Raw genomic sequence first — 15,366 nt, 5'->3', positions numbered from 1 at the left:
TACACTTTTTTTAGTTTTACAATTATGCTGAATACGGGAAGTCAAATGTTTTTGCTACTAACCTGTAAAAATCCGATCAGTTTACGACCTACAATTTTCGAGTAGTTAACTATTAAAATTTGTTTGCAGTGTTGGCCACACAAAGACAAAATAGTAATCATCCAGTTTAGAAAGGGTTAGTACAATCTCTTCATGCTGTGCGGTTAGCATAGTCTGGCACAGATCACACCTTAAACAATTACATTTTCTAGATACCTGTCACATTGGCAACCTTTGCTGGATGGTCAATTCAAAATTTAGTTGCTATGATACCAAGGCATCCACTAAAGCATGACACTGCTTTACCCTATGAAGCAACCTAGTTATGATAGTATCATAGTTATATTAGTTTGGATATCAATAATTAATTTTCACTATCCGGATAACGGATGTATTCGTATATTTGGAAATTATCTAACTGGTTAACCGGATAATAACTGCTAAGTGAGACAATCGATTTCACGAGGTTTGCATGAAAAAGAGATTGTAAAATCATTACACAGTTTTATTGTAGATCTACGTACACGCGCAGTACGAGCGAATATGAGAAAAGTCATGCAAATTAAATGTTCACTGCTTCTGCAACGCCAAGAACTTTGCAAGAACAATCTTGTTTTAAACCAAGGTGGTTTCTCATTGCTCCTGTAGATCCACCTTTACAAGAAATCGTGTTTTCACAGGTTTCACATTTTGCCCTCTAACCATTTCTTGATCTTAGAAAGTATCCCAAACTGGATTATCACTTTTGAAATGTTTAAATTCCATCTCTTAAATTTAGTCACTTCAAACTAGGTTTGTAGTCAAAGCTTTTCAACTGACACTTCACAGACTTTACCTTGCCATGAGAATGCAGTCTTCTATTAAAAGAATCATTCATTATGCTTTCTTTGTGACGTGATAGTAAATTTCACTCGTGCATTTTACGAGTACCGTAGTTGGAAGTATAAGACAATAGAAGTGTGAACAAAGGTTTAATTGTGCTCAGCGGGAGTCAGCCTCTGCGTGACAAAGAATGTTCAAACTTACTAAAAAGTGTAAAACGCATTAGCAACAATACTCTTTTAGCCGGTAAACCGGCAGAATTATATCCGGATATCAGATAGATAGAAAAAACTGCGGTTAATCGGTTAACCGTTATCCGGATAATCCAACCCTAGTGTGATGTGATTCTACGTATCTGTACATCAATACCAAGTCAAAACAGCGGATAATCTCAAAAGTTTAATATTATTATTAGGATGTAACTAATTGCACAGGCATTTAACAAGCACTTTCTTCAAATGTTGTCAATTGTACTATATAATTATTTATACAAACTTGATGACAAGTTTTGTCAAAAGTTTGCATTGAATAACTTTATCACATTCTTCTCAGTTACGTTTTATCGAGGTATGTTTACTACATACATTTGTCCGGTAAAAAACATAGTCTGATAAAGTGTCTTTAGAAGACGAATTTCTGTGAATTGTGATGCAAATAGCACAAAATATTGTTACAGAAATCACCATTTGTCATTAACTTTTCAAAATATATAGTCCAAAGCAATGAGGAATTTTGTATAATGTGTTGACCAGTTGTACAAATGACCAGTTTTTTTATATTGTGATACCTTGTGTATGTAGGAGGTGTTAATATAAATCAAACGACAATTAACCAGCAACCACAACCTTCAACATCTCAAGCTAGCCAGCCACAATCAAGTAAGTTTTTGTTTTACTTGCAACAACTTTGAAAGACAAACTTTCTTTCAGTAAAGTTTTTTGGCAGGTACTCACTAATTGCAAGTACAGTATTCACCGCTTTATAAGCCCACTTGGGACCGGACAATCTTACCCAGACACAACAAGCAATTTTTCTTACACAATAATAGAAGAATACAGTTTCAGCAATTTTTGATCACTTTTGGCTGCACAGTTTGCTAAGTTTTCAAGTTACTGTAGTTTTGAAAATTCTGAATCTTTTACCCACCGCAACAGTTACAGTACATCACAGTTTGATTATAGACGAACAATGAAGCTTATGACACAACTGTTGCATGGGATACTGTAGTTAGTTTGCCGCCCAGATTGATGGTGTGCAGAAACAATACGCTGCTTGATTGCATTTGATGTAAAGTCTATCATAGTCCACTTTATCAAAACCGTCATCACCCATGTACTCACGCTCAAATTATACGAAATCTCTCCAAAAATAGGCTTTTAAACGGAGTTTTAGGCTTATAAAGCGGAGCATTTTACAACAGCAACAAATGGATTAAATGGGGATCGTGCTGAATTGGGCTTAATAGGTGGCTGGTCTTATAAAACGGCGACTACTGTACTTGAAAAATAGCTTAAAACACAGTAATTTTGCACACATGCTACAACAATATATTCATGTTGATATCTAAGACCGTTAAAGTTTGAAACATTTTCTTTTAACTCTTGCCCATTATTTTTTATCAATTGTGGAGATTCAAACCATAAAAATGTAAATATACAGCATAAAAGCAATCAATGTTGATGAGGGTAATAAAGCAACAGCACATGCACGCACTACTGATAATTAATCAAAAACAATATTGAAATGAATGAATTATGCATGATAGCTGAACAAATCAAAGCACTTGTGTTGTATTGTGAGTGTGAACTGTGACATCTATGCTGACACAGATTGACAAGACTTGAACACTATTTTTAAACTTTTTTCAATTAGGTGACCGGAAAAATCATTCAAAGAGCATTTCCAAACAGCGTACAAGCGCCGGAAATATAGTCACTAATTTCTTTCATGGAGTGTTTCCCTTCTTTATATGTAAGAAAATTTAAATGGGTCTGTAAGACTGTTGTTAGCTAGTAATTACATGGATTTAAAACTTGTACTCAGTAAATAAAAATTGAAGTTTTTGCCAGTTATAAAATGATCATGACTAACTCATGTATAGAAACACTTTTTAAATTATTCAGATTATTTAAATTTAAATTATTTAGTATCCAATCTGGAAAAGACATTGAAGAAACATGCTAGGGTTGTGTGCGGTGAAATAATTCATCCTATCAAACTTGATTTTGCCATCAACACAGTTGATCTGGAACTTTCTCAGCGGGTTCCCCAAATGCCATCGGATGATGAAGGTCATTACAATAAACGCGATGAAGTGGTTAAAGCCTGGGAATCTGTAAAAGGAAACATTGAACTGAAAGACTTATTTACACTTGCAAAAAATTTTGCTGAAAAAGAAGCTGAAAGGTTTGGCAACGTAGAAGCAAAACAGGATTATATTAACAAGAACAAGAATACTGTGGTTTTAATCGGGCAAGCAGGAATGGGAAAAACCACTTTAGCAAAAACTATAATTAATCTGGTTACAGAAAGGCAATTGCTTCCTGCATGTAAATTTTTGTTCTACATTCCATTTCGAGCTGTAGACTTTTTAATAGAATCAAATTTCCTTGATTTTGTTTTGAGATGCTTCCAAAGTAAATGGCCGCACAACATTGAGCTAGATTTTGTTCTGCTGAAAAAATTATCAAACGATCCGAATGTTTTATTTATCTTCGACGGTTTGGATGAAGCCGACACAGATTACTTTTTTTCCAATAATACTTTGTCAACCTGTGATCTTTATGATAATTATACTCCAGACATTTTTATAGCCAATATTCTTTCTGGAAATATCTTTGCCAATGCTAAGAAACTTCTGACGTCACGACCCAGACAATTCTTTGAATTAGACAAGGCCTACTTATCCGGTTTTGTTGTAAACATTTTAGGTCTGAGTGTTAAATCTCAAGCCAAACTTTGTAAGCAATTATGTAAAGAAAAGTATGATGCAGTGCAAAATTACCTCAGTAGAAACCCATTAATTGATGCTTCTTGTTTTGTGCCAGCCAAATGTATCATAATTTACGGTGTGCTTACCGATAGCTTTAACTCTTCACTGGACCATGACATTCAGTCTTTAACCGACATATTTGTACGTGCCTTGTATTATTATTCCAAGTCAGAGGAACACGTAAGGAAACCAGAAGAGCTACAGAAGCTTTGTCATTTAGCTTGGAATGGCTTTCAAGCCAGAAAAATCATTTTCACCGAAAGCGACATTTCAAATGTCAAAATTAGTTCAGAAACTCTTGAAACGTTTTTGACAACGTCTACTAAGATCGATAACCTACAGGTCAATCTTCTTCAAGGCAAGAAACAATCCAGCTTTTCCCATCTTATCTGGCGTGAGCTATTTACCGCCATTCATTTAATTCTTCACGTCCCATCTGGTGAATTTCAAAATCATCTTTCATGCTTTCTTGAGAGCAGATGGGAAGTTGTAGCATTGTTTGTCTTTGGACTGTGCAACCGCCATGTACAAACAAAATTGAATGATATTTTTAACATAGCCGTCGTGGATGTTGACATGAAATTTCAGCAGCTAGACAATTTTGTTTCTACGGCGATGGAAAACTTAAGAGAAAGTTTTCAAACCTCTACTTTTATTGAGATTTGTAACTGGATATATCAGCTAAACAATAGAAAATTAACAGAAAAGGTTGCTGCTTTTGTTCCTGAACAAATATTGCTTGACGGAAGAGTTCATCTAACTGATTTGTGTAGTCTGGATTATTTGCTTCAATATGCACAGTCGGATTTCAGCATAAGATTTGGTGAAAGCTTATCATTTACTTACAACGCCATTTATCGATGGTTTTTTCAGGTAAAGTTACCTTATTTAACCTTTGGTTAAATGATATGCATTGCGTTTAATAGTAATAGTATTTTTTAAATTGATATTTTTGTTAGAATTTCATTGTGGTTTTGTGGACTAAATTTGCAAAACTAAATATTCCAGGTTTCGAACAAATCCAATGAAGTTTTTTGTCAAAACTTAATCAGAGAAATTATAAAATCTGCTGCAAGGCAGCCAGACTCGTCAGCTGATAACTTGCTGCATGCTTGTCGGTGGTTGTATGACAAAAGCGAAGACAGCAATGCGAAGGAAATGGTCCAGTATTTTCCACAACTTGTTTTGTTGACAAAGCCACCTTCTTTTGATCAAATCACACATCTCATGTACCTCATCATACAATCCACTTCATCATTTAAAGTGCACATTAAGGTAATCGTTACCACTTTTCAAGAATATGTTGACGTTTTTGTTGGCAGTTTGAAGCAAGAGCATGACAAGAACTGAACTAACTTAAAATTAATCATAAAAGGATTGAACATTAGCTGCAATATTTAAAGGCTTTCTTTGTTTAAAGTTTAGCCCTATCTTTTGAGAAATGTTCTGTTCATATTATCAACTGCAATATTTTGCAGTGCAGAGTTGATGATAAACTTTGTTTGTTGATGATCAACTCGTTGCATTAGCTTTCATTTAATCTCACAACAGACACACAACAAACGCACTGTAATTTTGAAGCAGTTTATTTTTCTTCTTTATTTTAAATTTTTGGTTATTTCTTTTATTAAAAGCTATAATTATCACAAAAATTTTATGTTGTGCCTGCCAATTGAAACTTTTACTCACCTGGGTATTGTGATAATTTGTAATACTTGTATTCAACAGATATTTCATTATTCGCTCCGAGTCTTAGTTACCAACGTTTTAGTGTAATTATTCCCACACCTATCCAGTAAATTCTGAATTTTTTGAGTTTTAACCAAAGTTTAAGCATACGCTCAGTCCTGTTAACTCCTGCACAAGTCATAATTGAAGAGATAGCCTTGGCGTGTGCTCACTCTAACGAACAAATGAATTAGTAGGCTGAGGCGGTATCTTCAGGCGTGCGCGTTCATACCCAAACCTGATTGTTTACACATTAGATATGATTGCGGAAAGCAACCTATTATGACGTCAAAGGTATTGCACAATAAGACAGATAACTGTTTTCATATAGTAGCCTACCAGTTTCGGTTCTAGTCAGCATGCAATTTTGGTTACACATGTTACACTGTTCCTTGCTAGAGCAAGACTTAGAAACTTATAGTCAAGTGGCTACATTTATTAAGCTTTCACTATTTCATGGCCGGTGTGACAGACAACACAATGAGCATATGCAATTTATGCCAATGCAAATTTAGCAGTGAGAAGACTGAAGACATTTACAACTTGTTCAGTGGTGAAGCATTTGCTTTCTGTTTTACTGTGTTGTGCTTAAGTTGATTATGTAACTTGACGATTTCTGATCCAATTAAGTAATGGCCATCACCATTTCACCTGAAAAATCATTTCTTTGAAGCTTTTTTGTTAACTTTACCTAATTGTTATAACATATTAACCTAAACCAAACCTAAGTCTAACTTCTATTCAAAATTTTTCTTCAATAAATTAAATCAACTTTTTGCATGATCTTTCTCCTAACCTAAGAACTTATATATACATAATAACTTTGATCTAATAATCGTGGTTGTTATAATGGTCATGCATGGATTTAATCTAATTTAGCATAGGCTTGTAATAAGCAAGGAAACACAAGTTACATTTCAGTCTGTGTTATGTCACTATTTGTCATAATATACTGGAGGTACCCCTTGTTAGGTTTGGCTTGATCGACGTAGATTTGTTTCTATCATCATGTTCTCTATTTCTGATTCTTCCACAATAGGGGGATGGCTTGGAAGTTCATTGCTAGGTAAAGGGTTTCCTATGACTTCTTTTGTAATTGGTGTCTCGTTGCTGTTTGTCGCTTCTTGAGGGCATGGTGAGAGGTTGTTTAATGACACTGTACTTTTTGTCCGTCTGGATGTCGGAAACATGCATACGTTAGGTTCATTGGTGGGATTCAAATATTTTAACATCCGATTCTCTCACTAGCAGCATGTCATTTTGACTCAGGGACAACATAACTTAGGCCGGTTGTATATCATCTGAGTGACAGTTTATTTGAGTGACAGTGTGACGGTTACGTCACGAATCACGAGTTGTTTTTCAAAATGCATGAATTATATTTTGAGATCTTGTAATTCAGTTGTTTGCCAGATTTGAGTTCTCCTTAATGACGTCTAATAATTTCCTCGATTGAACTGCAGTTCACACCATGGTGTGTCACATATGTATACTGTTGTAATGTGTACGATCTTTCCTTTTTACCGTCTCGCTTGTTGCTGAGCGCAATGTAACATTCAGTTAGCTTTGCCCGAAGGTGGAAGCCTTCATGTCTTATTATAAATAAAAAATGGGAACTTTATTATTTAGTAATTTGTATAGACAGAATTGAAGCAACTAACAGCATAATCACGCCGTTTGAGAAATGAGAACTCATATCATCGAAGCAGAAGTAAGACAAGTTATCAACCAACTATCGTCCTCACTCACATTCTAACAATTACCGCCAGCATACGCAGTATTTATGACAGATGAGTTTGTTGTGTAATACTTCACACGAGTAATTCACCAGCGAACTATTAATTTGTCATAACAGTTCATTTGAGTGACAAAATTATAGTTCATTTGAGTGACACATTGATAAGGACTGTGTAATTCATTTGAGTGACAAATTGACATTTGTTGGTTAAGTTGCAGTTGCTGTTAATTAGTAAGTGCACAGATGACAACACACACAAGACAAAGTTTAGAGTACTATCTACAAAAAAAAATTAAGAGTCCTCAACCATCTCGTCCAATTCTTCTGATAGTTGCGCAGTTGGTCCGATTTTCAAATTACTCGCAACTCGGCGGAGGAATACTTCTTGTAGAAGGTCTTCTTGCTGGGAAAACAAACTTCCAATGCGGGTTTCTGTTTGCCTTGTCATACGCAATCGGCGCAATGGTGTCGATGCACCGAATTCAAGGCGAAAGAGTTCTTGGGAAACTCTATGATGCTTGATTTGAAACTCGTCAATAATTTTGAAAATGCTTTGGTGGTATCTGTTGACAATTGCATTGAAGCGGCGATGCCAGGCCTCCTGGATCTCATTTGTACGAGCAAGACCCGATTGTTGCAGTTGGCTGATACTCCAAAAATCAGGTGGGAAGAGGGGTGCGTTTCGAGTTGTAGGGCGGCGGTTGATTGGTCGTCTTCCTCGGCGTGTTGCAGTTTGGATTGGGCGGCCTAAGACGTACACTTCTTCGAAATTTCTGCCTTCTTTGGTGAAGCGTCTTGGGAAAGAACTGCAAATGCAGATGGTATTGCGTCAGCCTCTAAGAAGCTTAGCGCAACCAATATTCTGATCTTTAAATTGAAATCATCATCATCACGAAATTCTGTTGCCGTTCGAACGTTCCGTCCAAGAACCACGTATCGCAATCAGCGAGCTTCTGGAGCAACGCGATGAATCCGACTACAATAATTCTGTTTTTCCCATCTGTATCAGCTGTAGCAACCGAAATAAAGTCCTCGCCGTTCCTTGTCTTTTTCAGAAACTCAGGAATCACCAACTCTTTCAAATTCTTCGGTTCCTTCGGCAGATGCTTCCTCCGCGATTGTTGTGTCACTTGCCGAAGTGCTGATTCACTAGGTAAAAACTCTGCAGCTTCAACCTCAACATTTTGCTGATGTTGTTGTACAATCGTCATCGAAAGGAGACTGGATGTTGTTGTTTCTTTCCGAAAATTTCCAATCATTTGTAGCACCTGTTCTTTTTGATCATCTGCCTCGTGGACATGGGACTTTCCGACAACTACTTTTCCATTTGTATCGTTGTAGTTCACCGCCTTCAGTGTCGCTGTTCCAGGACAGTCATTCCGTTTGCAACGAAAATAATGATTCTCTCCACGGCTACGCTGGTGTCTATAAAGAAATCCATTGAGGGCGAGCTTCGACTTTCCACGGATAGAGGGAACAAAGCTGAAGTCATCCATTGTTATTAGTCGTCGAGTTGGGGTAACACAACTAATCTGTTATTCTGAGATGCTCATGGTAACACTATGGTAACACTACGAGCTAATATCTAGCGTACACTAACCCAAGCCTTGTCACCTGATTCTGGGAATATAACAGCCTTCTTCTTTACTAAATGTGGTGCACATTACAGTATAATCTAATGAAACCACTTAATTCAATTGAGTCGTTACCATCCAGTTTTTTTGCAATTATGTGAGCTGGCCAATAACAGAGAAACAGAACACACGAAAAAATTGCTTATAACGCCTTAGTTGTGGATAATTAATAGGGGAAAAAATTGTCCAATTTTTTTACCATTGAATAAAAGTGTGGTAATATAGCGTACTTGACCTGCCACTAATTAATATTTTTACTATCTAGTAAGAACAGTTTGGGTTAAAACGCTTTTGGAACGCAAAACGTTAACCTGAATTTTAGTATTTAAATATGCGATTACTTTTGGCTGGATATTTTTGTCGATTACTACTGTGGTTTTAATTAAACAGTAGAGTTTATGTATGAACAAAGAGGGAACTATCATTTAGTGACAAGAACATAACAGAACCATCCGTTACCTATATGACACTTGAACTGCTATTGCAGTTGTCATGTTTTTTGGTCATAATCTGCATAGTGATTTCGTTAGCATCAATAAATATCTGAATAAAACAATCATAGTTTAGTTTGTCAAGTCATGGACAAAAAATTGAAAAAAAATATCATCGTACTTTTTCTTATAAATATACTGTACCACAAACTTTACCGATTTTTAGCTGATTTTTGAATTTGCTCGTGGTATACTTAAAATCGCTTTACCGCAAAATATTTATCTTTTTTTTCGTATAAATATCACTTGTATATTCTTGCAGTGTAATTCACCAACCATTCAAATTGATGGCTCGCTTGATCCAGACGAAGTGATCACCCTGGTTGCTTTTTTACATCTTGTACAGGAACCCTGGCAACTCCAGATGAATGAAAAAAAAATCACAAGTCCTACCAAAGTAGAACATCTACTACAAGTGATGGTATATTTTGTTTTATTTGTGTTTTTATTCTTATAATTGAAATTTTTTATTTTGTTGAAAATGACATTTGATAATATATTGGAATTGATTTTGCGATAAATCTTACATTCTTCTATTAATTATTGGTACAACGTATGTTTATGCAAACCCTTTTTCTAAACTTTTTTCATAACGGCAAAACTTTCAGGATTTTGTTAAAACCATTGTTTAAAGAAGTAAAAAATACACATTGAAAATGGGAATACACTTTCCCAATCAATGAACAGCTACAGTGAGACCTCGTTAATCCGGACCACTTCGTTTCGTCAAAAAATGTCGGTTTAGCGGGGTGTCTGGATTATTGGAAAGTAAAAAATCAACCAATCTTGCAAATGCAGTACCGTGTTCAAAATGCAGTATGCACCTCACTCCAATTCTAAGTACCGAGTTTCTGGCTGGACAGCAACTAAAATAAAATCATATTTTTTGTTTGATCCAACCCAGTGTCGAACCCCAGAACCACTGTATTAAACACGAATGCTCTAAGCCAGAAGTTACGAACATGCGGTCGCAAATCGATTTGACAACCGCAAAGCATTCCGGCGGGACCAGCAGTCTTGAACTTTCTTAGGCCTGTTTCCAATCTTTGCGCAATGCGATATCAAAACCTGATAGCACGATTGAGTCGCAGCAGTATGTCTTCAATAGATTGGCGCACTCAACCGATGTACTGTACGTATTTTTTTGCGACCGCGGAAGCATTGTTTGTTACTGTTGATGAACAATTTATTTTTTCGTTTCTAAAATGCTGTACAGTATTGTACTTTTGAATCAATAAAGACCGCAACGTTATTAAGCGTAGATAATCGGCTATTGTTTCGTCAACTAACTACATAGTGCATTAGGACAATCGTGAATCATTTTCGCTTAACTGTTAATAATCCGGTTTATCGGGTTTTATTGCTATTGATTTAGCACATTTGTTCCAAAACTTTTGTGTCGGAGTCGGACAGCGGGGTTTCCGGATTAAAGGGGTAAAATGCATAGGAAGAAATCCGTTCCCGGCAGTTTTGTGTCGGATAGCGGGGACTCCGGTTCATCGGGGTACGGATTAACGAGGTCTCACTGTATATGACACTTTCCATTTTGTTGAAAATGACATTATTTGATTATATATGGGAAATGTTTTTGCGATAAACATTTCATTCTTCTATTATTATTGGTACAACGTATGTTCATACAAACTCTTTTTTAAAACTTTTTTTTTTCATAAAGGCTAAACTTTGTTAAAATCATTGTTTAAAGAAATAAAAAATACATATTGAAAATGGGAATACACTTTCCCAATCAATGAACAGCTATATGATACTTTCCATATGCTCTATGTCTCTTCTTTACATCTATGTTCATCATCTGCAAGGAGTTGTCACCGTAACTGAGCCATGATGCAAAAAATCAAAAATGCTATCTAATAAAATAAAAAAGAAAGAGAAAAACTGATATCAAGCTTAACTGTAAAACTCTCTTTACCTGAGTGTTTGCAATGTCTATTGTATTTTTTGCTATATTTTTTCGTATTTTTTTCATAATTAGATGGACACGATCAACAAAAATTCTCGCCGAAAAGTCGAAATCAAGTTTTCACCAGAGGAACAGGCTGTCGATTGTAATTTATCTGGGTGTGGAATCTCCAGTCAAGGAACTCAAACGTTAGCTTTCTTTCTTTTACGGCTCCCATACAGAGTAAGAAAACTTTTTTCAACTTTATGGATGTGTAAAAAATCATTTTATCTTATATCAGAGATTGTCAAACAGTGCATCGTCTTTGATCCAGGGGCGGAGAAAGGTCATAGTTTCTAACACGTTTGCTTGTTTACAAAACAAGTATATGCTCATGTACAGGTTATATGTCAAATCATAAGTTAAAATTTGGCTGATGCGCATGTTGTGCTGTCCAACATAAAAGACTTGTGTCAATTAAAATCTTTATACTTTCATCAGTTAACATGATCTGTAAATCTACGTTGCTTGTATTTAGCACATTGCATAAAAAGCTTGTGGAGGAAAGGTTTCAAAGCAGCTTGTTGCAACTTTTGCAGACAGCTATTGCGTAATAACCGAGTGTCTTTTTTTCAGATCTGATCGCTTCTTTAAGAGCTAATGTCCACACTAGAGTCGTTTTAATACAAAACTGAGGACACATAGTCATACGTGTATGCCAAACTTGACTATTTACAGTTACATCAATGCTAAAGCAGTGAAACTTGTAATAACAAAACATTGTGGTGCATATTTAATATGACATATTCCCAGGGAACTTAACTAACTATCAAAGTGGAAGATATAAGTGAAAGCAAGATTAGAGACTGGATTATACAAAGATCTTTCATTTAAAAACATTCAATGTCACCAACATTTTATAACTGATTTGCCTCTCGTACTGTTGAAAACTTTAGGAGTTAAGCGAAAAAGATTCAGTAACTACAGTAATCAGTTTGATCAAACGTCGGCATCATGTGGACGCGTGAGATAAACTGAAATGCAAACAGAGCCTAATAAAAAGAAGTGTCACCACTAAGACAAAACAAACCGAATTTGAGAACATGATAGAATGATGGTGAGCAAATGCAAGTATGGAAATACAAATAAACTAATTGCCCAGGATTATCAGGCGTGCACACAAATGATCGTCAGTAAGAGCAAATAAAGAGTTTAATAAACAGTGCTTAACAATGCTTAACCCTCCGTTTACCATGATGTCAATTTGACCTCCAAACAGTTTTTCAAATGGTTGTATTTTTGAAGTAGTTATCCATAAAGCTATGAACCCTGTTGACTTATTTTAAATAGAAGGAATTTGCTGTCAAAACATATTCTTGATATGTACAGAGCTGCTGTTACTTACCATGGTCTAATACAGGGGTGACGAACCCATTCGCTGTCGCGGGCAACTTTGTCAATTCCAGCTGAGTAAGCGGGCCGCACAACTTTTCAATAACCTGTAAAATTTTGCATAATAATTAGCATTCAAGTGCAACTGCTTCATTCGGCAGGTTTTTAGCTGCTCCCGCGGCCCGAAAAAATACATCGGTTGAGTGCGCCAATCTATTGAAGACATACAGCTGCGACTCAATCGTGCTATCAGCTTTTGACATCGCATTGCACAAAGGTTTGAAACAGGTCAAAGATAGTTTAAGATTACTGGTCTCGCCAGAATGCTTCGCCATGCAAGAGCGATTGTCAAACCGATTTGGGGGCGGCATGTTCGTCATCTCTGATCTAAACGTAAACTTTGTGAAGTAAACTTGTAAACTTTGTGAAGTCTTGTGTTTCATCATTACTATGTACTAAATTATTATCCAATGCCCGTTTCAACTGCTTGTTTACATCGATTACATACGTCACAATTGAAATTAACGAAATACAATGAAATATAAAAGTAATTCCATTTTACATAAAGCGAGAATCACGTTTCCTCACTGTCACGCACACAGTTTCTAATGGAAGAAGTTATTCATATTATTTTCGCTGACACACTTTATACAACGTTTTTAAAAAAGGTAAAACGCATAAATGTAAACATGTCGCTGTACGACTATTCGTGTATCAAACACCAGCCATCAATCACGTTGTTTGCGCTGTTTGGCTGATTTTAACCGCCTTCAACGCTACAATGTTTGACAGCGAGGTCGACTGTGTGCAAGTTCGTCACCTCTGGTCTAATATAAAAAACAGCATCATATACCAGTGGGGTCAAAATGACCCTAATCGAGTATGTATACCACGTAAACATAGGAAAAAGCAAATATACCGTGGACATATTTGTGGTTGTTTTTATAAACAACAAATGAAAAATTTGTTCGTTAAATGTACCCAGAGTTATGTATTAACCACAATTAAAAATAAGTGATAAAGAATTACGAGAAGAAATTTTTTCCTCTACCACTGGAATTGATTTATCCGAAGAAGTTAAACGACATCATCAGCAGACATTTTGCTTGCAGGATGTTTGAAAATAATCAGTTGTGTAAATATTGCACAGTGTGGTCGCAAGCAAACCCCTATGTGTACCGCGATTTTTGGGGAAAATGAGGCTTGCTATAAGTATTATAGCGTGGTTTCGACCCATGATGTAGTCCTAATGCAAAAAAATAAGGTCCATTCAATCAGACTGCATGAGGTGCAGAGCAGGGAAATGTGTCGGTAGCTTGTGGTTCACTTTTCCTCCTTTCTTGGTTTGAGCATCACAACCGCATAAGAGGATTCATTTTAAATGCTTGGCTTTTTTTAATAGATTAATCGACTCAATTTGAGTGAGAATAAATTTGGTGATGCTGGAGTTCAATTTATTATGTCTTGCCTTGATAAGATCGAAAAACTTTACATGACTGATTGCAACATCACTGAGGAAGGAGTTCGTGTCATGATGGAACATATAAAAAATTGTTCAAATCTAGTAAGCTTGGTTATTTTTATTGTAAAATTGATTATAAACAATATCCTTACCACCAGTATGTTATGTCTAATTTTGTTTGCTTTAAGCATTGTAATATATTATAGTAATTAAAAAAGTAAATAATTATTTTGGACTGATTGGCATTATTATAACTCCTGATTGATCTTCTATCCACAGCCAAAAGTATTGGATTTTAATTATGATAAAATGAATCGATGGAATGTGTTATGTTGTGGCTTAGACCTGCTTGACAATAATGGAGACTTCAGCAATCTTGACCTGACACCAGTTGGAGTGAAAGCATTAGCTACAGCTATCAACAAACTACCTCAACCGGTTTGTCATTTTGCATTAATTTTGCCATAAATTTTGTCTACGGCTGAACATTTTTTAACTTATTGTTTGCTTGTGCTTCATTTGCTTCGTTGTATGATTTATCTGATGTCTTTTTGTCCTGCGCTGTCTATAGCGTTTTGATATTAATCAAAAGTGTTGTTAGTTCTTTGAGTCGAGCCCTGATCATGTTGAAGGAGACGTACAGACTTCAAAAAAGGGTCAATTTTTTTTACTTTTTATGTAGTACAATTATTAAAAATACAATTATTTGTAAATTGCTCCATGGGTATCACTGATATTTTGCATGTAAACTAGGCTTTCCTGATGCTATCTCATACAGGAATATGACAAAAATCACATATCTCTATACAACGTTACATCGGTGCCAAGGTAAAAGTGGATTTTTGGGCTTTAAAACACACATTTCCTACTTTTTCATGCCAATTTCTATCCGAATTTTCCGCGCAACTTGAAGCTTTGAAAAGTGTCAACTGTATGTTGAATTACCCAGCAAAAAATAACACCAACCATGCTGCCCTCTTATTGGTATAAATAGGTTTTTCAAATCCCTACGTAAGACTCTGAAATCAGAGAAATCTTAATTTCTGACCACACGCCTCCTTCAAATGCCGTTCCAGAACTGGTTCTTCGTCACACAGATTTATGTAGCTTGCCATGAGGATCAAATGTTTAGTTACATGTAGGTCTAATGATGAGTTGTGTTTGTCAT

The 15,366-nt window shown here is 35.8% G+C and overlaps 1 protein-coding gene across 1 annotated transcript in view; it reads left to right on the top strand.

Annotated features, from left to right (window-relative positions):
• LOC143460723 (uncharacterized) overlaps positions 1-15,366 on the top strand; it is a 157,310-nt gene that overhangs the window by 50,437 nt on the left and 91,507 nt on the right. Inside the window, exons 4-11 of the mRNA XM_076958331.1 lie at positions 1,662-1,739; positions 2,734-2,832; positions 3,009-4,726; positions 4,862-5,128; positions 9,707-9,865; positions 11,438-11,587; positions 14,139-14,300; positions 14,478-14,636. Of these exons, the coding sequence (XP_076814446.1) occupies positions 1,662-1,739; positions 2,734-2,832; positions 3,009-4,726; positions 4,862-5,128; positions 9,707-9,865; positions 11,438-11,587; positions 14,139-14,300; positions 14,478-14,636 (2,792 nt within the window). The remainder of the gene's footprint in view (positions 1-1,661; positions 1,740-2,733; positions 2,833-3,008; positions 4,727-4,861; positions 5,129-9,706; positions 9,866-11,437; positions 11,588-14,138; positions 14,301-14,477; positions 14,637-15,366) is intronic.

The sequence above is a fragment of the Clavelina lepadiformis genome, chromosome 5, assembly GCF_947623445.1.
Source record: "Clavelina lepadiformis chromosome 5, kaClaLepa1.1, whole genome shotgun sequence".
Taxonomy (NCBI): domain Eukaryota; kingdom Metazoa; phylum Chordata; class Ascidiacea; order Aplousobranchia; family Clavelinidae; genus Clavelina; species Clavelina lepadiformis.
Note: the sequence above shows the minus strand (reverse complement) of the source record. Positions and strands in the feature narration are given on the sequence as shown.